Source organism: Ogataea angusta, assembly GCF_019207475.1.
Source record: "Ogataea angusta isolate 61-244 chromosome Unknown 61-244_NODE_6_length_652341_cov_89.526226, whole genome shotgun sequence".
In the NCBI taxonomy this organism is placed as follows: Eukaryota; Fungi; Ascomycota; class Pichiomycetes; order Pichiales; family Pichiaceae; genus Ogataea; species Ogataea angusta.
Window position 1 is genome coordinate 193,016 of NW_025065220.1, and position 23,494 is coordinate 216,509.

Here is a 23,494-nt window from a genome sequence, read left to right on the forward strand (position 1 = left end):
ATATCTTTTTTGAGCGGGTACTCTCTCGCCATTGCTGCCAAATTGTACAATCTGATAAGGAATTAAATAAAAAAATGTGCAGTCTGCGCGGAAAAATACCGTTTTCGGGTTTCGTCCGCTTTGCAACAAATTTCACTCACCTCTTTCTTCCACTTTTTGGTGCCATGGAGGATCCTTTAGACAAGCAGACGCCCGCAAGGCGCATGTACTCGTTCCTGCTGTGGAACAAGGCGGTGCCCCCGCTCCCGTCCGACGAGGAGCGGCCCCAGTTTCCGTTCAGAAACACCAACTTTCTCAGCAACCTCTTCTTTTCGTGGGTCCTCCCGATACTTAGAGTCGGCTACAAAAGGACGCTCGAGCCCCAGGACCTCTTTGCGATCCGCCGCGGGTCGAATCTCGACGTCGATGTGCGTGCCAAGACTCTCCTCGCGAAATTCACCGCCCGCAAGCGCAAGGCTGAACAGAAGTATCTCAGGAAAAAGGGCATCCCAGACACTCCACACGCACGCAGGGCGCTGGCCACGGACCCCGACTTCTCTTACTCGTCGCTGCTGGTGCTTGCGTCGCTGTTTGAAACCTTTAGGTGGGAGTACACCCTCAGCGTGCTCTACAAAATTGGTGGGGACGTAGCAATGGGCCTCAACCCGCTGCTGCTGCGCGCCCTAATCGCATACGTTCACCAAAAGGCGTCTGGCGTCCCCGTGAACAATAGCGGCTACGGCTACTCGCTCGGGATCTCAGGGCTCGTGCTGGGCATGGGCATCTGTATCGCCCACTACTTCCACGACTCGGCGTTCGTGGGGTGCGAGGTCAAGGCCCTGCTCACAAAAGTGCTGCTCGACAAGTCGTTCCGGCTCAACAGACGCTCGCGCGCACAGTTCACGCCGTCCGCCATCACCTCGCTGCTCGGCACAGACCTCTCCCGCATCGACCTGGCGGCCAGTTTCTTTGCTTACATAATCACGTTCCCGATCGGGGTGGCCATCACCCTGGTGCTGCTGTCCATCTACATGGGCGGGCCAGCGATCGGCGGCGTTGGGTTCCTGATTCTGGCCGCGTGCGGCATCGTATACAGCACGCGGCCGCTCATGCGGCTGCGGCGCGGAATCAACGTCCACACGGACGCCCGTGTCAAGGCTGTCAAGGAGGTGCTCAACAGCATGAAAATTATCAAGTACTACTCGTGGGAGCCGGCGTATTTGAAGCTGGTGTCGGCGATTAGAACCAGGGAGATGTCGTACATGCTGCACATCCAGTTTCTGCGGAACCTTGTCACTGCGGTGGCCATTTCTTTGCCCAGTGTGTCGTCTATGATCGGATTTTTGTCCATGTACGGCTACAACGGGGGCAGTTTGCGGAACGCGGCCAACGTTTTCTCGTCGCTGGCGCTATTCAACATTCTAGTCGGCCACATTGCGCTGATGCCGCTGGCTCTGAGCTCCACTGCGGACGCGTACGTTGCGTGCAAGCGGGTGCAGGCGTACCTGCTTTGCGCGGAGGAAGTTCCCGACGAAAATTATATTTGCGTGGAGAAAGCTGCCGAGGCGGTGAGAGTAATCGACGCGTCGTTCTCGTGGGACGAGCGTCTGACGCCAGCCGACGGCGACAAGGAGACACCTCTGGCGGAAAAGCGCGCGGTGTCGCTGCGGCCTGCTCTGGGGCCGCTCACGTTCTCGCTCGCGCACGGCGAGTTTGTCGTGGTGACCGGCCCCATCGGCTCGGGCAAGTCGTCGCTGCTGTGCGCCCTGAGCGGATTGATGCCGCGGGTGACAGGCTCTGTCACCGTTGCTGGGCAGCTGCTGCTGTGTGCTCAGCCGTGGATCCAGAACGCCACCGTGCGCAGCAACATCATCTTTGGGTGCGACCCGGACAAGCAGCTGTACGCGGAAATCGTGCGGAGCTGCGGCCTCGAGAGCGACTTCGAGATGCTGCCCGCGGGCGACCTCACGGAGATCGGTGAGCGCGGCGTCAACCTCTCGGGCGGGCAGAAGGCGCGCATCAACCTTGCGCGCGCCGTGTACTCGGTGCTGAGCAGAAACTTCAACATTCTGCTGCTGGACGACGTGCTGAGCGCGGTGGACGCTAAAGTGGGGCGCCACATCATGGACGACTGCATTCTCGGGCTGCTCCGCGGCCGCACGCGGGTGCTCGCCACGCACCAGCTGTCGTTGATCCAGGCGGCAGACCGCATCATGTTCGTGAACCCGGACGGCTCTGTCGACGTGGACACGCCGGAGCGGCTGCTGGCGAAAAACGAGCACTTTTCCAAGCTGATGGAGTTCCAGCAGGAGGGCACCAAACAGGACGAGCCGGAGTTGCCCGATACAGTGGCTGAGGACGAGGAGGACGAAGAGCTCAAGCTGGTGCAAAAACAAACGACGCAGCGCGAGTACGAAAAAGACCGCGGCCGTCTGATCGAGCAGGAGCACCGCGAAAAGGACGCCATCCCGATGCACATCGTGGTGTCGTATTTCCGGTCCGGCTGCGGGCGGCTGGGCATCGCGGGCATGTTCCCGATGATCCTCGCCAGCATGGCGTGCTCCACGTTCTGCATGTTGTTCCAGAACGTGTGGCTGTCGTTCTGGTCGACGCAGAAATTCCCCGGCCGCTCCGACGGTTTTTACATCGGGCTGTACGTGATGTTTGCACTGCTGTACGTGGCATGCACCGCGTGGCAGTTCTGCAGCATTGTGTACGTGACAAACCACGCGTCCGAGCGGCTCAACATCCGCGCGCTCGAGCGCGTGCTACGTGCGCCGATGTCCTTCTTCGACACCACGCCGATGGGCCGCATTCTCAACAGGTTCACCAAGGACACCGACGTGCTGGACAACGAGATCTCGGAACAGTTCCGCCTCATCATGTTTGGCTTCTCCAATATGGTGGGCATCTACATCATGTGCATAATCTACATGCCGTACTTTGCCGTGTGCGTGCCGTTTATCTTCCTGGCGGTGTCGATGCTATTTTCGTTCTACCAGGCGTCCGCGCGCGAGGTGAAGCGGATCGAGGGCGTGCAGCGGTCGATCGTCTACGCCAACTTCGACGAGGTGCTGCAGGGAAACGAGACGATCAAGCTGTACAACCTGACGGGCAAGTTTCTGGACAAGAACATCACGCTGATCAACAGAATGAACGAGTCGTACTTTCTGGCCAACTCACTGCAACGGTGGCTCGCCGTGTCGTTGCACGGGTGTGCGGCCGGTTTGAACTTGCTCATCTCGATGCTTTGCGTGGGGCGTGCGTTCAAAATCAGCGCCGCCAGCTCGGGACTGATCATTTCGTACCTCGTCAGTGTCAGCATGCAGCTGATCACCACGTCGCGGTCGATGGGCCAGTTGGAGCAAAATCTCAGCAGCGTCGAGCGAATCGGCGAGTACGCGATTGACCTGCCGCAGGAGGCTCCCGCAGAAAGCACCGACCCGGCGAAAAAACCTGCCCCATCCTGGCCCGAGCACGGCCAAATCAAGTTCTCCCACGTAAGCCTGCGGTACCGTCCGAACCTGCCGCTCGTGCTCCAGGACCTCAACATCGAGATCGCAGCGGCAGAGAAAATCGGCATCTGCGGCCGCACGGGCGCGGGCAAGTCCACCATCATGACGGCCCTGTACCGGCTGAGCGAGCCCGAGGGAACGATCGAGATCGACGGCGTCAACATCCTCGACATCGGCCTGCACGAGCTGCGCTCGCGGCTGTCGATCATCCCGCAGGACCCCGTGCTGTTTCGCGGCACGATCCGCCTGAACCTGGACCCCTTCTCGCAGCTGTCTGACGACGTGCTATACGACGCGCTGGTGAAGTCGGGCTGCATCTTGCCCGACGAGTTGCCCGAAGTCAAGCAGCAGACGGGAGCAGACCTGCACAAGTTCCACCTGAACAGCGCGGTGGAGGAGAACGGCGCCAACTTCTCGCTGGGCCAGCGCCAGATGCTCGCGCTCACGAGAGCCATTGTGCGCGACTGCAAGGTGCTGATTTTGGACGAGGCCACGTCGAGCGTCGACTACGAGACCGACGCTCGCGTGCAGGCGACGATCGTCCGCGAGTTTGCGCACTGCACGATTCTGTGCATTGCGCACCGACTCAAGACGATCGTCAACTACGACAAGATCCTTGTGATGGACAAGGGCCGCGTGGCGGAGTTTGGCACGCCAATCGAGCTGTACCGCGCGGGCGGGATTTTCCGCTCCATGTGCGACAAGAGCAGGATCGGCGGCGCCGAGATCGAGCAGGCACAGGCTGCCAAAACCGCGTAATCCGTCCACATCTCTATTGCTTAGTCTATAAGTCATATCCGAAGATAGTGCTTGCATCTCTCGTAAACGTAGAAGCTGCACGCAAACATCGGCACGATTTTCAGGAACCCGATCCCGAGCCCCACGTAAAAACCTTTGAACCCGCGCTCCGCATAAATCATCACTATCGTGTGGCCGATGGAGAAGAACTGGCCTCCCAGGTTCGCCACCCCACCGACCTGCATCCGTCTCCGGATCACCTCGAATGGGTACGCTGCCGCCTGCGCCAGCATTCCGGCGCCGCCGCCCGCGAGCAGCTGGGCCCACATCTTGAGCGGCTTGCGCGTGTCGAACGACGACTCGGATCTGACTTTTGTGGTTTCCAGCGTCGCGTCGTCGTCGATGACCGTGTATGGCGCAATGTGCGGCAGGCGGAACAGGTCGTGGATCATGTCGTGCGAGTAGAAGCTGACCCCCGCGTACGGGACCATGCCTATGATGGTTGGCACAAATCCTCTATAGAAGTTTGTCATGGCCTGGAAAACGTGCACGTTGCGGTCCACGATGCGGTGCAGCAGCCGCATAAGTGGGGGTTTGTCCGCCACGTAACCCCCGGTGGTGAAGCTGTAGCGCGGGTGCTCGTAGTAGATGGTCTTGAGGATGTGCCATATCTTCCCGCGTCCGTGCTGGATCCTGCTGTGGGACGTCTCGAACGCCAATCTCACACGAACAAGGTCCAGCGGGTACGTGAACGCCACGCTGAGCACGCCCGCAAACGATCCCGCCAGAAGCCGTCTTCCAGCCGTCTCATATTCGTCCCGCGGAATGAGAAACGTGCGGATCTGCTCGTAGCACACAAACTTGATAGCTGCGTAGGGGAAAATCCGCAGCAGCGTGGCTGAGTGGCCCTGGTACAGGCCCATAAACCCGTCGTTGTGGTAGATAAGCTGGATGGCCTTGAGCATGCCCCGGAACGACCCTGCCAAATGGCGATAGTGCGGGTTGTTTGTTTGGAACAGGATCTTCACCCTGTCCAGGGGCGCTATAAGCGTTTTGGCGGAGATTCCCGCCACTCCCCCGGCAATCCCGCTTCGTACCACGTACTCGAGCGAGTGTTTGTCTATCTTGTCGGTCATGGCAAGTTTTGTGCTTTTTCAGATAATTTTTTCTATTTTTTAATTTTTTATTTTATTTTTTTCAGTGACTAGATCACTCGAACTCCCCAATATTTTACCTTTCTTGTCATTTTTTTCCTTCCTACCGAATATTACCTATTTATCCAACATCTCCTTTACCAGGCCCGCAAAGTCCTCGTCGTTCACCTCGCACAGCCAGGACGCAACAGACACCAGCTGCCGCAGCTTGGAGTTTTCCACCTGCTCGAACCGCGAGTCCAGTGCTTCAGCCGCAGCCGGCTCGACTCCGTTTTTCTTGTCGCCGATTTTCGTGAGATACCACTGGTTTTCCTGGCTGAGCGCGTCGAGATCGCAGTTGTTCACGTTGAGCAGGATCGACTTGTTCACCAGGTCTGCCACCTTGCCCCGCACCTTCAGGTCCAGCAGGCTCTTGAGTTTGGCCGGAACGCCCTCCATGTCTGGCTGTCGGAGCCGCTTCCCGAAACACAGCAGTGCCATAGTCAGCTCCAGCTCCTGCACAAAGTCCTTGTTCTGCAGGATCTTCAGCGTCGACAGCTTGCTGGAGATGAATTGCAGCACGCGGTCCAGAAAATGCTTTTCGTCCAGACACTTCTCGGGAGGACCGGCAAACTGGGTCCGGATGATCTCGATCAGGTTCAGATGCAGCAGCTTGAAGTAGATGAACTGGTTTTTCTCGAACAAACTGGGGAAATTCCTGTTGATCAGCACCACCGCCTGTTCTATCTGTCCGTTCAGGATGTGCAGTTTTATCTCGTTTCTGGCCTTGATCGACGAGAGCCCGAAACTGAGCCGTTTGTAGAATGCGAGGTCGTGGCCCGGGTCGTCGTCGTAGTGGCCTATCAGCTGTGTGTACGAGTCGTGTATGTTTTTCTGGATCTCGTTCGCAGAGAAGAACGCCTCCACGTCGAAATCGTCGTCAGGGCCCAGTTCCGGCGTCTCAATGGGGTGCAGCAAAACGTCCTTTTCCAATGCGTCCGAGATAAAGTCAAACCCGAGCTCCTTGGCCAGGTCGCGCGCCGCGTTGATGTAGCCCTCGTATATCAGATAGTTGAGCACCAGATGGTCCACTTTCGCCATGAGCTCCAGCTCCTGCTGCGTGGTGACTCTGTCTTTGATATCGTCGCCATAGCCAACACTGAACGCAGGCCGGTCCTTTTTTATCAGTTTCAAATACGTCTCGTGCCGGCTCATAGGAAATATCTAAAATGCAGCTAATTATTTAATTTTCCTAATTATTTTTTGGCTTCCAGCTGCCAGAAAATAAATGCTCCACATATGCCAGCCTATCGGAGCTGCTCTTTGAGCCCATGTGCCCCACGTTCGGGCTGAAGCTCGTGATCGGCAACACCATCACGTCCCCCAGGATCCTTGGCTTGTCCATGTTGGTCAGCGTCCGCCAGTTGATCAGCTGGTCTTCCGAGTGCAACGGCTCGTTGTTCTTGCCGACCTCCGTCTTCTTCAGCTTGTACTTGCCGTGCTTGCGCCAGTACAAAGACCCCACGCCGTACCCGTCGCCCAGCTTGCCGTCGCTCGCCACGTTGTTCAGATAGTCGAACAGAGTGTCGGTGAATATCCCCGGCCCGGTCCACTGCATGATGTCTGCGCCCGAGTCCTTGCCCTCCACCCTTTTCAGCACGCCCATGTGCTGTTTGCGGAACGTCTCCTCCACGATCCGGATGATCAGGTCGCGCAGCAGCGGGTGCCCTGGCTTCGCCTGGATCGTCCACTGGCAGAACTGCAGTCTGCGCGAAAACCACTCGTGCCAGTCGGGCCTGTCCGGATCGGCCTCGATGCCAATCACCAGCCCCACAGGCGTGGTTCTTGCGTCCGGATCTATCTGGGACAGATCCGCCTTGGTGTCGGCAGCGTGGATCAGGTCGCGGTCAAACGTGGCCCAGTCCTTGATCGGCTTCAAACACACCGTGTCCATGTCCGAGTAGGTGCCGCCGCGCGCGTAGACCACCAAATACCGGAAAAAATCCGCCTTCATAATATTTTTCGGCAGCAGCTGGTACGCTCTCACCACCTCGGGCACGTTCGCGTACAGACTCGCCACAAAGTCCTCAATCACAGAGTCCGGGATCAGATGGTACACGTAGTCCGGGTTTTTCTCGACCCACGTCTTCTGGAACCGTCTGTACTGCTTGGGGAAGTCGGCGTCCTCGAGATCGACCTTCCACGTCTGCCAGATCTGGTTCGGGACAGGCTTTTCGGGGTAGTACGGGAAGTAGAACGTGAGCTTCTCGCGCAGAGTCGCCGCTGCCGGAAGCCGGTTCAGGTGGCGCAAATGCGCTCCAAAAGTGTGCAGGTTCGAGCTTAGCTCGGCCTCGATCTTGGCGTCCACTTGGGCCAAATCGCGCGCCCCGGGGCTCCACGTCCAGACGTTCTGGACCACCCAGTACAGCAGCACAACAAGAACAACCGCGAGCCGGCGGTTCGTCGCCATGTAGAGTCGCGCACGCTTCAGCACCGGGACATCGGTAACTGACATGAATTTTTAAAAATACACCATTCTTCGCCCTTACATAATCTATTTTATTTATTCATTTGTCGAACTTCCACGTTCCTTCCAGTTCGTCGTACTTGCGCTTCGAGTTGGCGTTTCTGTCGTTCGCAGGCGCAGGAGCCATCATCGCACTCCCTATCCCGCTCACACGCATCGTTTCCCGCTTGAGACGCCGGATATTCCGCTCTCTCTCGATCTCCCGCTTCTCGATCTCCCACGGTGTAAGGGTTTCCACGCGCGGACTGAAGTCTGCTCCGTACTTCTTGCTGTCGAACCGCAGGCCCTGCAGCTCGAGCGAGACCACGCCGGGCGAGCCGTTGCCCGTGTCTGGTGCCGGCGGCTGGTACACCTTGTTGAGCAGCGGCAGACTCTCGTTGTTGAACAGTATCTGCTGCGGGTTCTCCAGGAACTCCTTTTTCAGCTTGAAAATGGCGTCGTGCAGCGAGATCGCAATCGCGTTCTGGAACTCGCGCCGGAGACCCATGTCCGCCACCACCGTGCGCGCAAACTCCTCCGGCGTGATGGCGCTGTTCAGGATATCCCACTCGATCTTGTCCTCGTAGAGCGTGTTGTCGAGGCTGATCGAGATGTCCAGAATCGCGTGCAGCTCCTTTTCCTGCGACAGCTGCGGCATCGGCATGGTCGCCACCGCGCGATACGACTCCAGCTGGTCGCGAATCTGGCCTGCGACCGTGGCCTCGCAGTACTTCGGCAGATCCAGCTCCTGACACATGATAGTGGCAAACAGCTCGGGAGTGATTAGCGACTCGTTCAGATTCCACATGAACATGTCGTTCACGCGCGTCCCGCTCGTCTCGATGTTCAGTTTGATGGGCACCATCTGCTCGGGGACGGAGCAGTTGGCCAGGTTCTCAGCCTCGCTGAACACCGTCTTGTACTTTTCTCTGGGAGCGTCTTTTCCCTGTAGAAACGCCATGCTCACGCCCGGGCCGCTGGCGTGCGACCGGGACACCAGGGCCCCGTCCTCGTCGTAGTCCTGGTCCTGGTCGTCCTCGAGCTCCATGTCGAAGTCCTCGGCGTAGTTGACACGGGTCGAGGCGGCCCTCTTGGAGCCTCTGGCGGGCAGCGACGCAATGAAGAGCGGGTTCGGCACGTTTTTCAGCCGCGCCACGAGCGACGTCGACAGCGCCTGCGGATAAATTGGCCTGTCCATGGGTTAGAGAAATAAATAAAAATAAAGTAGTAGAATACACTACACAAGTACGGCGAACCAGGGTGGGTCGAGGAAAAATATATAAATGGCGGTGAAAACGGCAGTGGCATCCGCGGCCGCACTCCGTACACAGCTCAAGGCCGTCCAGGGCGTTCTGACGCCAGCACCAGGCCTCGGGCCGCCCCCAGATCGGCGTCTGTGCTGTGTCCGGGTAACCCCACCCGTAGATGTCGTGCACGCGTGCCGAAGTAAATTTTTTTATTTCATCGAAAAAGCTTCCTACCAAATCATCATGTCTTTCTCCGACTTCTCTAAGATCGAGACCGTTGCCGAGCTCAACAAGTTCCTGGCCGACAAGTCCTACATCGAAGGGTAAGTAAATTTCCACTGATGAACTACATTCTTTGGTCCATGTTTATGAGGCGGCCTCAAGACCCGCCGCATGAATGACAAACAAGATCCGTCTACGGGCGGGCGACTGAGGGAAATCTTACAAATACTAACGACGCAGTACTTCCGCCACCCAAGCCGACGTTGCTGCCTACAAGGCCTTCCAATCTGCCTACCCGGACTTCAGCAGATGGTTCAACCACATTGCCTCGTTCACCGAGGACTTTGAGTCCTTGCCAGCGGCCAAGGCTCCTGCTGCTGCCGCCGAGGACGACGACGACGTCGATCTTTTCGGCTCCGACGACGAGGAGGTCGACGAGGAGGCCGAGAAGCTGAAGCAACAGAGACTCGCCGAGTACGCTGCCAAGAAGGCCGCCAAGGGCCCTAAGCCAGCCTCGAAGTCGATTGTCACCATCGACGTCAAGCCATGGGACGACGAGACCGACCTCGACGCCCTGCTGGCCTCCGTCAAGGGCATCGAGAAGGACGGTCTGACCTGGGGTGGATTCCAATGGGTTCCTGTTGGATTCGGTATCAAGAAGCTCCAGATCAACTGTGTTGTTGAGGACGAGAAGGTCTCCATCGACGAGCTCCAGGGCCAGATCGAGGAGTTCGACGACTACGTCCAGTCTACTGACATTGCTGCCATGCAGAAGCTGTAAGTAGAATTAATAGGTAGAAATTCGACCAATATTAGCCAGAATCGACCACACTACACTAGCACGGCAGAAAGTCGATGCCCGACCCCAGCCACTCCTTCGTCTGCAGAATCTCCTCCACCTTGCACCCCGTCTCGTACACCTCGTCGATCAGCTGCATCGCCGTCTTGATCGTGCCCATGTTGACGATCTTGTACAGCGTCTGGGCGAACTGCCGCAGCTTGCGTCGCGAGCTCTCTTTTTTGCAGTGCAGCGCGATGTTGAACACGGGCCACACCATCTGCGTGACGATCGGCGACGTCGTGGGGAGCGTTTCGTACGTGTGGATGAACTCCAGCGTCAGGCTCTCGATCACGTCCTGCGCGTGCGGGCCGCGCTCGCACATCTCGAGCAGCTTGATCAGCGCCGAGATCGCCCAGCACTGCGCCGCTTTGAGCCGCTCCTCGTACGCAAACGAGTCCGCCAGCTCCAGCGGCACGTAGTCGCGGTAGTTGACGAGCCGCTGCCGCAGCTCGCCGTGCACGGCGGCCACCTCGTCGCCTGAGATCGTGCGGCTGTGCAGGCGGTGGCGCAGGTGGCAGATGTCGGCAAACACCTGGAAGATCTCGCCGGGACAGCCGTTCATGCGCGCGGTGGAGACCGCGTCGTGCTTCGTGCCGTACCACTCGGGGCTGCAGAACGGCACGCGGCAGTCGGGCGACACCAGCGCCGAGACCGTGTCGAACCACGACAGAATGCAGATCAGCGTCTGCGACTGGTCGATGCGGCTCAGCGCAGACTTGAACTGCTGGTCTCTCGCTATGGTGCTGAACAGCTTGAGAAAAATCCGCGACAGAGCAGACCGGCCGCTCTCGAGAATTGCAAAGAGCAGGTGCACGTACAGCAGCAGCAGGATCACGAAAAAATTGCCCTGCTTCCGGTCCGTGCTCTCGCTCTTCAGGTTCGTCACGATGCTGTCCACGTTCAGCGGCGCGCCCGCGCCGTCCTCCTCGCTCAGCTGCGGCCGCGACGTGTCCTTGGTCCGCACGTACTTGATCAGGTACTCCATCGTGTTGTTGATGTGCAGTATGCCCTTCTTGTAGAACTTGTTGCTGCCGTTGTTCACATACAGATGGATCGAGCTCAGCGACAGGAAGCATGACTTGGCCAGTTCCAGACTGCCAAACCGCAGCATCAGCTCCGGCCAGGGAGCCGACGGCTGCGCGTCCAGCAGAAATATCGTCTTGTCGAAGAAATGCTTGAGAATGTAGTTGTCTTCCGACGGGTTCGAAGTCAGCTCGCTGTCCAGGGAGAACGGGTACGCGCCGCTCTCGCTCACAGACTGCGGCGCGTTGATCTGCTGTAGCAGCTGATCTTGCTGCTGCTCCAGCTGCTGGAGATGGTACTGCTGCTGCTGGTGCGCCTGCTCGGAGCTGAACAGACTCAGGTCGTCCGCCGTCGACAGGAGATAGTCCAGCCCGCTGTAGACGACGTCGTCAAAATGCACGTTCGGCGAGAACGGCCACGGCTGACTCTCTGGCTTCGGCTGCGCTGCCGGCTCCACAGACTGCACTGTCTCCGGCTCAGAGCTCGTGGAATTCTTCACTGCCAGCTTCAAATCGCCGTTGTTGATCCGCGGCCGCCCCCGGAACCCGTATTTGGGCTGGCCTTTGGCGTCGGTGCTGACCTTGCCTTTCTCGTTCCGGCTGTCGTCCACGTCGAAAACCAGCCGCAGCCCGTACCCGGCGCACTTGCGGCCCGAGTTGACGCAGTTGAGACAGCTGGGCTTTGTCTCGTCGCACTTGCGGCGCCGCTGCTTGCACGTGAAACACCCCTTTCTCGACCTCGTTATCTTCCCCATAAAGAAAGTGGAAAAATACAGGAAAAACAGGGTGCCGGGCTCAAAAAACATAAATCAGGACAATCGTTTTAGCTACTACAAAATTTACGAGCGCAACTGCCGGCTGCCACACACCAGGCTGCGTTTATTTACACTATCGCGGCTACCAACAGGTAGCATTAGATCATTGTGGTTTATTTTTTTAATTTATTTCAGTCTATTTTCATTTATTTTCATTTATTTTCCATTTATTTCAAATTATTTTTTATTTTCCATCTCAACGGCTGTGCTATGACCGTCTTTGTGGGCTGCAACAGAGAGCTGCAAATCAGCGACTACAGTCCGGCGCACAGGCTTGTGGCGTTCGGCGCGAAGAACGCAATCGCCCTGTGGCGGCCTAGCGAGACCCACCGCGGCGTGCTGTCCACGGCAAAGGCCCATACGGCTCACGTCGTCGCCGTCAAATGGGTGCCCGAATCGCCGTATCTCGTGTCCGCGGCCGAGGACCACAGCGTCAAGATCTGGAGATTCAGCAGCGAGACCACAGAGCTGGACGTGGTCCACGATCTGCCGGCCCACGACGCCAGTGTCACCGCTTTGGCCGTGACCAAGGAATATCTCGTCACCGGCGGTGCAGACGGCAAGATCAAGGTCTGGACGTTTGCAGACGGGCCCGCCGTGCGGCTGGTGGCCGAGCAGAGCGTGATGCCCGGGTTTTTCCCGCTCTCGCTCGCGCTCGTCGACGTGGAGCCAGGTAAGCACGTCCTTTTCGCCGGAGGGTCCAAGCCGCAGTTCCATGTCTTCTCGCTCGTCGCAAACGGCCCGCTGCAACACCGTGCCACTCTGCCCGGCCACGAGGACTGGATCAAGACCATTGCGGTCAAAAAACAGGGTCCCGGCGAGTTTCTTGTTGCTTCTGGCTCCCAGGACAGATACATCCGGCTGTGGAAGCTGTGTTTGAACGACGCCATCTCCAGAGTCGACACCTCGAGCCAGCTCGGGCTGCTGATGAACAAACAGCACTTTTTCGACATCGACGACACAACCAGGTGCGCCATCAACTTCGACGCCATCATCATGGGCCACGACGACTGGATCTCGAGTCTCGTCTGGCACCCGTCCAAAACCGTTTTATTGTCCTCGTCTGCAGACACGTCGGTCATGATCTGGGAGCCGGACGAAAGCAGCGGTGTCTGGGTGTCGTCGATGCGTCTTGGAGAGATGAGCATCAAGGGCGCGTCCACTGCGACAGGCGCTTCTGGCGGTTTCTGGAGTGCGCTCTGGCTGTTTGAAAATGACACAGAAATTATTCTTGCAAACGGCAAAACCGGCTCTTTCAGATGCTGGTCCCGAGAACACGGCTCAGACGGCCAGTACGACCAGCAGCCGTGTCTGACCGGCCCGATGAAAGAGGTCACAGACGTGTGCTGGTCTCCTTCAGGCAAATATCTTCTTGCTACCTCGCTCGACCAGACCACGCGACTCTATGCCAAATGGCTGCAAACAGGCACCTGGCACGAGTTCGCGAGACCGCAGATCCACGGCTACGACATGATCTGCGTCAAACCGATTTCAAACTCCAGGTTCGTCTCTGGCGGCGACGAGAAAATCATGCGGTCCTTCGACGAGCCTAAAGCCGTCGCAGACATGCTCCAGAGACTGTGCGGCGTCGCGTCCGCCGACGTCGACGCCATGCCGCCTAGCGCGTCGCTGCCGGTGCTCGGCCTGTCCAATAAAGCAGAGACAGAGACAGAAAATCAGGAACCAACCTCCGACGACGAGACAGCAGATAACGGGGCCCAGACAGCTAACTTGTCAACTAAACTACTGGGACAGCTGGAAACGCCGCCTCTAGAAGACATTCTCCAAAGACACACGCTCTGGCCGGAGATCGAGAAGCTGTACGGCCACGGGTTCGAGATCACCACCTTGGATGTGTCTCCGGACGGAAAACTGATAGCGTCGGCGTGCCGGTCGAACGTGCCGTCCCACGCGGTTATCAGGCTGTTCAGAACAGACTCCTGGCTCCAGATAACGCCGCCGTTGGCCGGCCACGACCTCACCATCACCAGACTGCGCTTCTCGCCCGATGGTGGCTACCTGGTGAGCGTGTCACGTGACCGGAAATACACCCTGTGGAGACGAAGTGGTGAGTTTGGGTACGAGTTGGCGGAAAAGCGCGAGAAGGCGCATTCGAGGATTATCTGGGACGTGTGCTGGCTGCCGTTTGACGGCGACGCGGCGTATTTCGCAACAGGGTCGCGAGACAAGTCGGTCAAGCTGTGGCGAGTGGCATCTGCTGGAGAGGTCGAGATGGTGGGCAGCGTGAAGCTGGCGGCGGCCGTGACGGCGCTGGACTGCTACAGCCGCACGATCGACGGGTCGGCTCTGGTGGCCGTGGGGCTGGAAAAGGGCCAGATCTCGACGTACACGGTGGACACGCAGGGCGGTTTCGAGTTGGTGGAGCAGCTGGACGGGAAAAAAGTGCCCGACGACAAGGTCACGCGGCTGAGCTGGTGTCCGAAGCCGGAGAGCGCGGACGAGCTGTTGCTGGCGGCGGGAAGCGGCGACTGCTCTGTGCGGATCTACAGCGTTGCGACGCGTCGATCGACGCCAGGCATCTAAGGGCTATTCATCGGACTACTATTGGCTACATATGTCTAAGCAACCTTTAGAGCACCTCTATTATAATTTATTACATCGATCATATGATTTATTTACAAGCTTCGACCAAGTAGGTGACCAGATCGTTTCTGTCCTTTGCCTTCTTCAAACCACCGAATGCCATCTTGGTTCCAGGAATGTACTTCTTTGGGTTTTCCAGGTAGTCGGACATGGTCTGTTCGGTCCACTCGACACCCTTTCTCTTGTTGGCGTCGGTGTATGAGTAGCCTTCGGCCTGGCCAGACTTTCTGCCGAAGACACCGTGAAGATTTGGACCGACCTTGTGTGGTCCACCCTCCTCAACGGTGTGACACTGCAAACATCTGGTCTTGAACAGGGTAGCACCCTTCTTAGCAGAACCTTTTTCGTATGGAGCTGGCATTTTCAGTTTATGTTATAAATAATGGATGGGTGGAAAATTTGGGAATTACTTATTTATATATGCTTGTATGCTGGTCCCGTTTGGGAGAATTAGCGTTACAATGATTTTTTTTTTCTCACCCTTGACAATTTGCACGGATATTATTGGTGGAATATATTTTCGTGCCCCTGGGGGGTGGACTACCTGATCCGGACCTTCTTGGGGCCGTCCAGCCTCGTCTGTATGTGCTGCTGTCCACTGAACGCACATCCTGATCTGCCGAGCCCTGTCCCTAGCTGGTTCGTGCTCCCTGCCGTTCCGCAGTGGTGCAAGGGTGTGCACCCCCAGTTTTCATCCTCGGCTCCCCAATTTCTACGAGCTTCCAGGTAAAATTTATTTCTTTTTCGCCGGAGCGATCCAACGGCGAGAAAAATTTCACTGGCACCTTTCTGGAGTGGCGGTGCACGGGTGTCGGGTATTGCGCTGATGGCAAAAAGAAAGGCCAGTGTGCCAAAATAAAAAGTGGAAAAATAGTCACCTCTTGTAACTTTACCATGTTATTTGCGAGACCCAGGGTGTGGATGCGGCCCCTTTTGCCGCGTCTGTTCAGGCCTGTCGCGCTGAAAAGTTCCGCCGTTAGGTTCTCCTCGAACTCCGTCGCGTCTCTCGCGTCTCAGGAACAGGCAGCCAACCGTGAACTCTCCAATCCGGCAGTGCAAGCATCCTTCTACAAAGCGCTGATCAACGCCAACTACCCGCACATTGTTGTTTCGCGGTACGAGACTCCTGGTATCGCGACCTCGCCAGAGTGTTCCCAGCTGTATATCGACGCCTTATACAAGATGGGAGACTACCAGAAGGCTGAAGCTGTGGCTCGTTCTTTGGGCCTGAGTGTCAATGCTGGCGCGCCTTCTGGTGGCTACGGGGCTGGCTTTGGACAGTCTGGCTACGGTACGAGAACCGATCCGATCCACGTCATTGTGACCGAGTCGCCGTTAATTACCATTTCCAAGTGGATCAAATGGCTGATTCCCGTGGGTTTGACATCTTATGGTGCGTATCTGCTGTTCAACTATTTGGTTGAGAACGGCTCGATCATCAAGGGCTCGAGCGTCGAGGACAAGAGTGTCGAGGTGAGCGAGTCGACCGTGAAGTTTTCCGATGTTTGTGGTGTTGACGAGGCCAGAGCCGAGCTCGAGGAGGTCGTTGAGTTTTTGAAGGATCCGTCCAAGTTCACCGGACTTGGTGGACAGCTTCCGAAGGGTGTTTTGCTCACCGGGCCTCCTGGTACTGGTAAGACGCTTCTTGCGCGGGCCACGGCCGGCGAGGCTGGTGTGCCTTTCTTCTTCATGTCTGGATCCGAATTTGACGAGCTGTATGTCGGTGTGGGTGCCAAGAGGGTCAGAGAACTGTTCAGCAAAGCTCGTGCCAGGGCGCCGGCCATTGTCTTCATCGACGAGCTCGACGCAATCGGAGGAAAGAGAAAAAGCAGAGACCAGGCGTACGCCAAACAGACGTTGAACCAGCTGCTTGTGGAGCTGGACGGCTTTTCTCAGACCGAGGGAATCATTATCATCGGAGCCACCAACTTCCCAGACTCTTTGGACAAGGCGTTGACCAGACCGGGGAGATTCGACAAGGTGGTGAACGTTGATCTGCCGGACGTCAGAGGCCGTCTTGCCATCCTCAAACACCATTTGAAAAACATTGCCGTTTCCAAGGAGGTCGATCCGTCCGTGATTGCCAGAACAACGACCGGAATGTCTGGTGCTGCGCTCAAGAACCTCGTGAACCAGGCTGCTCTGTACGCCTCGCACCAGAACGCGCTGAGCGTCAACATGTCGCATCTCGAGTGGGCCAAGGACAAAGTGTTGATGGGCGGAGAAAGAAAGACCATGGTGATGACGGAGGAAACCAGAAGAAACACCGCCTACCACGAGGCCGGCCACGCCATCGCGGCCATGTTCACCGACGGCGCCACGCCTCTGTACAAGGCGACGATCTTGCCAAGGGGCCGTGCTCTTGGTGTCACGTTCCAGCTTCCCGAGATGGACAAACACGATATCACGAAAAACGAGTGCTGCGCTCGGCTGGATGTGTGCATGGGAGGCAAGATTGCCGAGGAGATGCTGTATGGCCCAAACAACGTCACGAGCGGTTGTTCTTCCGACCTGTCGTCGGCCACAAGCACGGCCAGAGCCATGGTGACGTCGTACGGCATGTCTGACAAAATAGGGCCTGTCAAGCTGTCTGACCAATGGGAGTCGTGGTCGCCGAAGCTCAGGGACATGGCTGACCAGGAAACACGCAAGCTGCTGCTGGAGTCTGAGGAGCGGACTCGGAAGTTGCTCCGTGACCGTCGTGTCGAGCTGAAACGGTTGGCCGAAGGACTTTTGGAGTACGAGACTCTGACCAGAGACGAGATGGAGAAGGTTGTGAGGGGCGAGGCGATCAACAAGGCCAAGGTGGCCACCAACAAGGTGATCAAGTCGCCGTCTTCGCGCCAGGAGTTTGACATCGCGCCCGAGGACCAGCCAATAGGAGTGTCTGCAAAGGCATAAATAGACCCTATCTGCATATATTATATGATTAATGAGACCGCTGCGAGCTGTGCACGCACGGAGAAATATGTAGCTAGCGATTATAAAACGAGGTCAGGCACCGGTTCGGGCAGCAGGTTTGGAACCGAGGTGTTGGTGTGCAAGAACTGGTCGGAGGACTGTTCTAGAGGCTCCTGGAGCTCTTGGGGCCCCTGTTGCTCCTGCTGCACTTGAGGTTGTTCCTTTGGCAGCTCTTCCTCCTCCTCCTTCATTTCTACCTGCTCGTAATCCAAAACCTCGTTGAAAAGACTTCCCAGAACTGCCCTGTTGAGCTTCACTCTGCTGACAACGGACGGCTCCAGACCGACCGTCTTGTCGAGCAGCATCAGCTTGGCAACAAAAGTGCACAGCTTGCGCTCACAGTCGTCCACCGCAGCAGTTTCGAAATTCACGTCTTCGTGTTCTGTGCGGTCCAGCTCGACCTGCTTGTTGGAAGCAACCTGTGCCTCCAAAATCAAAAACAGCTGGAGCAGACATTCCTGGCTGCTGGAGAGCGGCTCGGCAGACATCTCTGTGTCGAAAAAGTGGTCGAGGACGTCTCTGTGCGGGCCCACGTAGTATTTGAGCAGGTTCAGCGTGGTGAACACGTCCAGATACAGGCTGCAGACGGCGTACCAGAAATCGATGTTTTGAGCACGTGACGCAACAAGTTCTAGCAACGCACGCTTGACAGGCGCCAACGGCGATAGGTGGCGGTGCAGCTCGTCGAGCACCTCGGCGTCGGGATCGACCTTGAGCTTGTTGGTGAGTGTCTCGAGGTTCTCCGACACTAGGAACAGCAGACACGAAAAATACTCTGCTGCCCTGTTGGACGCGACCAGTTGGTCCAGCTCGTCTGACAGTGGCAGCGACGCGGCGCACGAGCAGATGTCGTCGATCAGCGGCGTGAGCTGGGCCAAAAGTCGGGACTTGGTGGCCGAGCCACGCAGCAACATCAGTTTGCACAGCGTGCTACCAACCTGCACCCGATCGGCGTCCTTGAGCGCCAGCTTCAGCTCCTCGGCTAGTTCTCGGGTCACCTCGTCGACCTTCAGCGAGACCTCTACCGAGTCGGTGTTAATGTGCTCAAAGAGCTGCGCAAAGTGGAAATTGATCGAGTTGTAGTATTCCGGAGACTCTGGAGCGTACGAGCTCAGCTGGTCTTCTCTGAACGTTTTCAGCAGCTGTGCCGTGATCTTTGTCTCTGTTGCTGTCTGGTCCAACGTCTCGCAGACCCTGTGTTTGGCCAGTTGCGTGAACAAGCTCAAAAACACTGCCAGGTGTGTTTTCTTGCACACGTCAAAAAGCGAGTCCAGCTGTGCTACCAGCTTGCCCAAATACAGCATTCTATCGTTGGCCTGGTCGTCGTGCTTTTTGGGGAACATCTGCTGGTGGAACTCGTTCGCGTCTGCCTCGCAGTAGATGGTGGCTGCCGCGGAAATCAGCCCAAGCACGAAGAACGTCTGTGCGTGCGACAGCTCGACGCTGTGCTGGATCTTGGCGATTTCTGCGTTGGCAGAGAAATCGTACAAAACGTAGCCACATAGCGTCTCCACCGCGCCGTCCGCGTGGTACCGCGGCAGAGCAAAGAGGTTCTGGCAAACACGGGCGACTTTGGCTGTCCGCGAGTTGTACGACCGCATTTTCACCGGTTTGGTGGCCACGGCCGAGCTATAATACGCTTCTGCCTCCACAAGCATCTGCGACAACCCGTGGAACTTGAGCAGGTCTTTGATGCCGAGCTCGAGGGAGCCAGCCACCTTTTCCACCGTCGCACTGTTGGACTCCATGAACTCGGCCAGTGACTGCGCCTCAACTGTGGCGATGAACTTGGCCAGGTCCTTGAAAAGACGCGACGCGGACTTGCCCTTCTGGAAGACCAGGTCCTCGTCGTCGACGAAAATCAGACTGGCAACCTTGACAACCTCCTCTGTGTCCAAAAAGCCCATCCTGGAGATCTCCGTCAGAACCTGCACACAGCTGCTGCGGACCCGCGTGTCTGCCTCGTAAAAGGCCATCTCGACGAGTTTGTCTTTGAAGTGGCTGGTGAACTGTCGCAGAGCTGCCACCATCGACTGCGTCTGGTACAGTCTGAGCACCACGCGCAGCACCTCGTGCCGCACCGCCACGTCCTGGTCCGTCATCAGCCACCCCAGATACCGGATATATATGCTCTCAAAGAAAAACTCTGGGTACGCGTCGATCCAGTAGCTCAGGTGTCTCACGCACTCCTGGCGGATCTGCGCATCGGTGTCTCTGTATCTGTGAGCAAAGGTGGTGTTGAAGATGTCTTGGAGAAAAGTTTCCAGATAGGTCTTGTGCTCGCTGTATAATTGGCAGTTCTGCTCAATCTGCGCAGCACGGTCTTTGGCCGCGGCCAACTTGGTGCCCGAGCGGGCTTTTTTCAGCAGGTTGTCGATGTTGCGTTGTTCGTTCGTGAGCTGGCGCTGTGCACGGTTGACAGCTGTAGAGGTTTGCGCCACAAGCGAGCACAGCGTCGTTTCCATCTGCAGACACAGGAGCGTGGCAGCATACCGCAGAGGCCGCGCGTTCGAGGTCGTCAGAGCTCCCAGCCACGCGACCAGCAGCTCCACCAGCTCGTCATCCTCATACAAAACGCCCTGTTCGCTCGCCGCCACCAGCACCTGGTCCATAAACTCCAGACACCTCTTTTTGAAATCCCTCCAGTTGGCGTTCTTGGAGTTGCCAGCAAGACCCAGAGGATACTCGTGGGATCCCTGTTTCTCAAACATCGCCTGGATCTCTGCTACCGTTTCCCTGGACGAGTCTGCGTTCGCCACGTCGTGCTTCGCCACAAGCGTCACGCACCCACACGCCCTCAAAACAAAGTTCAGCATATCCTTCACCGCGTCGTACTTGTCCTCCTCGAACTGGTCAAGCCACGAGGCGGCGAGGTCGGCCACGGCGACTTCTGCGTGGCTCAGAGTCTCAAAGATGTGGTTTTCCTGGAAATTCTCGAGCTGGTCGATGTTGTTTGGCACGGTCTTGCGTCTCTTGGGGCCGCGCGCAGTCTTGTTTGTTTTACGCGCAGCACGCTTGTTTGGCTGGTACTCGTTCTCCTTTTCGCTTGTCCCACTCGATTCGCTGTCTGAAAGGTCGACCGAGTAGTTCAGCGACCGGTCGGGATGGGCCTGAAGCCGGGTGGATCTTCTTGTAGACATGACGCGAAAAAAAAAAAATAATTAGAATTTGGGGAATAAATATAAACACCCAGAAACCGCTATATAGCGGATATTTGCGACAAAGCAGAGACTTGAAAATGGGGCATGTCGCAGGCTGATGGGTGTCGGGAGCATGGCCGCGGGATGATGGCTCGTGCCGTGGTTACTGGCTGCGCCCCCGCTCGCCCAGGATGCGCTCTTTGATCGACCGTTGCTGCGTCTCCGTCGCGAGGTTCTGGTTCTCTGCCGGCTCCGAGGACCCCGAAATCGTGTTGTACGTTTGTTCGCGGTAAAATTCCTTCACGTCGTCCGGAGTCAATTTAATGGTGGTGGGCTCTCTGCGCAACATTTAGTAAAATAATTTACAGTTTTTTTCCTTTATTTTTATTTATGCTTTGTTCAAGACTAGTTTCTGTGTTTACGCTGCTGGCCCTTGGAGCGGCATTTTCCTTTTCCAAGCCGGCACTCCGTTCCAGGCCGCTGTTCCATGAGGACGGCGTGCTGGATTTGGACACCCTGAACGAGGAATTGGACCAATGCAAAGTGGTCCAGGAGCTGAACCAGCACTTTGACCAAGAGGAAGAGGGTCTTAACTACGCAGAGTACGTTTTCTCCAAACTGTTTCCATTCGGCCCCGCAGGAAACGCTCTGCTGGCCACGACGTACATCTCGGGGCCTCCAAACTTCATTCTCGCCCTGATCCCAGCCAACATCGACGTCTCGTCCTTATCGCTTCTGGTCAGCTTTGCCGTCGGAGGACTGCTGGGAGACGTTTTTCTGCACCTTTTGCCACAGACGTTTCTGGGCGAGCCATTGGAACACAAGGCATCCTTTGTTCTAGTCGACGGAAAACGCAATTGTGTGCTTGGGTTCTGCATTTTTGTCGGCTTTCTGTTTTTCTTTGTCATCGACAAAAGCTTGCGGGTTCTCGAGCACACCGGGGACGGGTCGTCCCACTCACACTCGCACACCCACGCAGAGCCGGTGGAGAAACCAAAGTCGAAAAAAAAGAAGGGAAAAAAGAATACGGAAACCAAAGCAGAGCCTGTGGTGGCGAACCCGAGCGCCAGTGTCAAGACGTCTGCGTACCTGAACCTGATCTCGGACTTCACGCACAACATCACCGACGGCCTTGCGATCGCGGCCTCGTTCTACATCTCCAAGACTGTGGGCTGCACTACCACCTTGGCTGTGTTTTTCCACGAAATCCCACATGAAGTGGGGGACTTTGCGCTTCTGATCCAGGGCGGATTCACCAAATGGCAGGCCATGAGCTCGCAGTTTGTGACCGCCATCGGCGCTTATCTGGGCACGCTGATCGGCATTGGCATCCAGACGATGTCGGGCGACGCCAACAAGCTGGCAGCCCTCAAATCTTCGGGTCTCTTTGGTACCACCGTCCAGATTGAAGACCTCACTCTGCCGTTCACAGCAGGCGGCTTCCTGTACATCGGCTTCAGCGTCGTGCCAGAGCTGCTGGAGCTGGGCCAGGGCACTACAAGACTACAGGAATTGCGCAAGTTTGTGAGCCAAATCTTCTTCATCTTTGTGGGCATCGGCTTCATGTTTCTGATTGCGTGGAACGAATAGATGCTAGGACAATATATATAAAATTTTCCTAAGTGGGTATCTCTGCAATTTTAAGGAGCCCGATCTTTTTTCCCACCGTGCACATCGGCACTAATAATAACGACCTCTGTTCTTCCAGACTGCAAATGACTGTGTATAAGTACAGGTTCGAATGGTATGTGCGTGAATAGACACCAGATCAGCATTTTTTCAGCCAGATTCCACTTTTGTTCCCCCTTTGTTGATCTTGTCTGATAACAGCTGATCAAATCAACATGTCGACTTCTAACCATCTACAGGCTCTCTAATGACGCCAAACAGGTGTACGTCACCGGCTCGTTCGACAACTGGTCCAAAACGTGCCAGCTGGACAAAACAGGCGTGGGTTTTGCCAAGGTTGTTGAGTTGCCCTTTGAAAAAATCGTCTTCAAGTTTGTTGTGGACAACCAGTGGTACACGTCTGAAAACGACAAAAAGGAGTACGACGAGTGCGGGAACCTCAACAACGTGCTGTATCCGGACGATTTAATTAGATACGACAACGAGGACGGCGCCAGCGAGTTCACCGCCATCTCGTACCCAGACGCAGACGGCGACGACGCTGGCCGCGCGGGGCAGGAGCAGCGCGAGGCCCCCGACCAGGAGGACCTGGGCAGCTCCACCCAGGTCACGCTGAAAGACGAGTATCCGATGTCCGAGCCCAGCGGCCACGGGATTCTCGCGCGACTGCGCTCGCTCTTCAAATAGTGGCGTATCGATGTGTTGTTTGCGTGTTTTTAGGCTTTGCTCTTGTGCCCGATGGCGCTCATTGGTTTGCCCATTTGGCGAACTCGTCTCTTTTTTGTTTTAATGTCAGGTATCCTGGTCGGTTGACCAGTTCCTCAAACAACGCCACCCCTTGCACCTCCAGCTCCTCTGTTGCTTTCTCCATATAAATGTACTTGAGCGGCTCCTGGCTGTGTCCCCTCACCTCCTTGCCTGTGACGATGTCGTGTTTGGGCGCTGGACGCGGCACCCCGGCCAGAGAGCCCACGAGAACAAGCACGCACGCCAAACCGGCCTCCAGCTGGACGTCCAGCGGCAGAGCGTCGCCCAGCTGGTGGAACTGGTACGAAGAGTATGCGGAATTGGCAAACAAAATGGCCGCTGCAGCGTAGCAGACGGAAGAAAACATTTTAAAAAAAGTGGTGAAAAATAATTAA

The 23,494-nt window shown here is 56.7% G+C and overlaps 14 protein-coding genes across 14 annotated transcripts; 6 read left to right on the forward strand and 8 right to left on the reverse strand.

Annotated features, from left to right (window-relative positions):
- Positions 1-164: 164 nt before the first annotated feature.
- KL928_003148 (uncharacterized protein) lies at positions 165-4,253 on the forward strand (the record flags this gene model as incomplete). The annotated part of the gene is made up of 1 exon (XM_043203703.1): positions 165-4,253. The coding sequence occupies one exon, from the start codon at positions 165-167 to the stop codon at positions 4,251-4,253; it is 4,089 nt and encodes a 1,362-aa protein (XP_043059401.1).
- Positions 4,254-4,285: 32 nt separating this feature from the next.
- On the reverse strand, positions 4,286-5,368 carry KL928_003149 (uncharacterized protein; the record flags this gene model as incomplete). The annotated part of the gene is made up of 1 exon (XM_043203704.1): positions 4,286-5,368. One exon carries the CDS (start codon positions 5,366-5,368, stop codon positions 4,286-4,288), a length of 1,083 nt encoding a protein of 360 aa, XP_043059402.1.
- Positions 5,369-5,503: 135 nt separating this feature from the next.
- Positions 5,504-6,580, reverse strand: KL928_003150 (uncharacterized protein; the record flags this gene model as incomplete). The annotated part of the gene is made up of 1 exon (XM_043203706.1): positions 5,504-6,580. The coding sequence occupies one exon, from the start codon at positions 6,578-6,580 to the stop codon at positions 5,504-5,506; it is 1,077 nt and encodes a 358-aa protein (XP_043059403.1).
- A 92-nt stretch (positions 6,581-6,672) lies between these two features.
- KL928_003151 (uncharacterized protein) lies at positions 6,673-7,880 on the reverse strand (the record flags this gene model as incomplete). The annotated part of the gene is made up of 2 exons (XM_043203707.1): positions 6,673-7,131; positions 7,200-7,880. 2 exons carry the CDS (start codon positions 7,878-7,880, stop codon positions 6,673-6,675), a joined length of 1,140 nt encoding a protein of 379 aa, XP_043059404.1.
- Positions 7,881-7,932: 52 nt separating this feature from the next.
- Positions 7,933-9,069, reverse strand: KL928_003152 (uncharacterized protein; the record flags this gene model as incomplete). Its single annotated transcript, XM_043203708.1, has 2 exons — positions 7,933-8,971; positions 9,035-9,069. 2 exons carry the CDS (start codon positions 9,067-9,069, stop codon positions 7,933-7,935), a joined length of 1,074 nt encoding a protein of 357 aa, XP_043059405.1.
- An 85-nt stretch (positions 9,070-9,154) lies between these two features.
- Positions 9,155-10,121, forward strand: KL928_003153 (uncharacterized protein; the record flags this gene model as incomplete). Its single annotated transcript, XM_043203709.1, has 2 exons — positions 9,155-9,263; positions 9,598-10,121. The coding sequence occupies 2 exons, from the start codon at positions 9,155-9,157 to the stop codon at positions 10,119-10,121; spliced, it is 633 nt and encodes a 210-aa protein (XP_043059406.1).
- A 50-nt stretch (positions 10,122-10,171) lies between these two features.
- KL928_003154 (uncharacterized protein) lies at positions 10,172-11,958 on the reverse strand (the record flags this gene model as incomplete). The annotated part of the gene is made up of 2 exons (XM_043203710.1): positions 10,172-11,530; positions 11,590-11,958. The coding sequence occupies 2 exons, from the start codon at positions 11,956-11,958 to the stop codon at positions 10,172-10,174; spliced, it is 1,728 nt and encodes a 575-aa protein (XP_043059407.1).
- Positions 11,959-12,228: 270 nt separating this feature from the next.
- Positions 12,229-14,562, forward strand: KL928_003155 (uncharacterized protein; the record flags this gene model as incomplete). Its single annotated transcript, XM_043203711.1, has 1 exon — positions 12,229-14,562. The coding sequence occupies one exon, from the start codon at positions 12,229-12,231 to the stop codon at positions 14,560-14,562; it is 2,334 nt and encodes a 777-aa protein (XP_043059408.1).
- An 88-nt stretch (positions 14,563-14,650) lies between these two features.
- On the reverse strand, positions 14,651-14,983 carry KL928_003156 (uncharacterized protein; the record flags this gene model as incomplete). The annotated part of the gene is made up of 1 exon (XM_043203712.1): positions 14,651-14,983. The coding sequence occupies one exon, from the start codon at positions 14,981-14,983 to the stop codon at positions 14,651-14,653; it is 333 nt and encodes a 110-aa protein (XP_043059409.1).
- Positions 14,984-15,543: 560 nt separating this feature from the next.
- On the forward strand, positions 15,544-17,523 carry KL928_003157 (uncharacterized protein; the record flags this gene model as incomplete). Its single annotated transcript, XM_043203713.1, has 1 exon — positions 15,544-17,523. The coding sequence occupies one exon, from the start codon at positions 15,544-15,546 to the stop codon at positions 17,521-17,523; it is 1,980 nt and encodes a 659-aa protein (XP_043059410.1).
- Positions 17,524-17,603: 80 nt separating this feature from the next.
- KL928_003158 (uncharacterized protein) lies at positions 17,604-21,072 on the reverse strand (the record flags this gene model as incomplete). The annotated part of the gene is made up of 2 exons (XM_043203714.1): positions 17,604-20,646; positions 20,933-21,072. The coding sequence occupies 2 exons, from the start codon at positions 21,070-21,072 to the stop codon at positions 17,604-17,606; spliced, it is 3,183 nt and encodes a 1,060-aa protein (XP_043059411.1).
- A 41-nt stretch (positions 21,073-21,113) lies between these two features.
- Positions 21,114-22,313, forward strand: KL928_003159 (uncharacterized protein; the record flags this gene model as incomplete). Its single annotated transcript, XM_043203715.1, has 1 exon — positions 21,114-22,313. The coding sequence occupies one exon, from the start codon at positions 21,114-21,116 to the stop codon at positions 22,311-22,313; it is 1,200 nt and encodes a 399-aa protein (XP_043059412.1).
- A 125-nt stretch (positions 22,314-22,438) lies between these two features.
- Positions 22,439-23,039, forward strand: KL928_003160 (uncharacterized protein; the record flags this gene model as incomplete). The annotated part of the gene is made up of 2 exons (XM_043203717.1): positions 22,439-22,467; positions 22,592-23,039. 2 exons carry the CDS (start codon positions 22,439-22,441, stop codon positions 23,037-23,039), a joined length of 477 nt encoding a protein of 158 aa, XP_043059413.1.
- A 58-nt stretch (positions 23,040-23,097) lies between these two features.
- KL928_003161 (uncharacterized protein) lies at positions 23,098-23,466 on the reverse strand (the record flags this gene model as incomplete). Its single annotated transcript, XM_043203718.1, has 1 exon — positions 23,098-23,466. One exon carries the CDS (start codon positions 23,464-23,466, stop codon positions 23,098-23,100), a length of 369 nt encoding a protein of 122 aa, XP_043059414.1.
- Between the last annotated feature and the right edge of the window lie 28 nt (positions 23,467-23,494).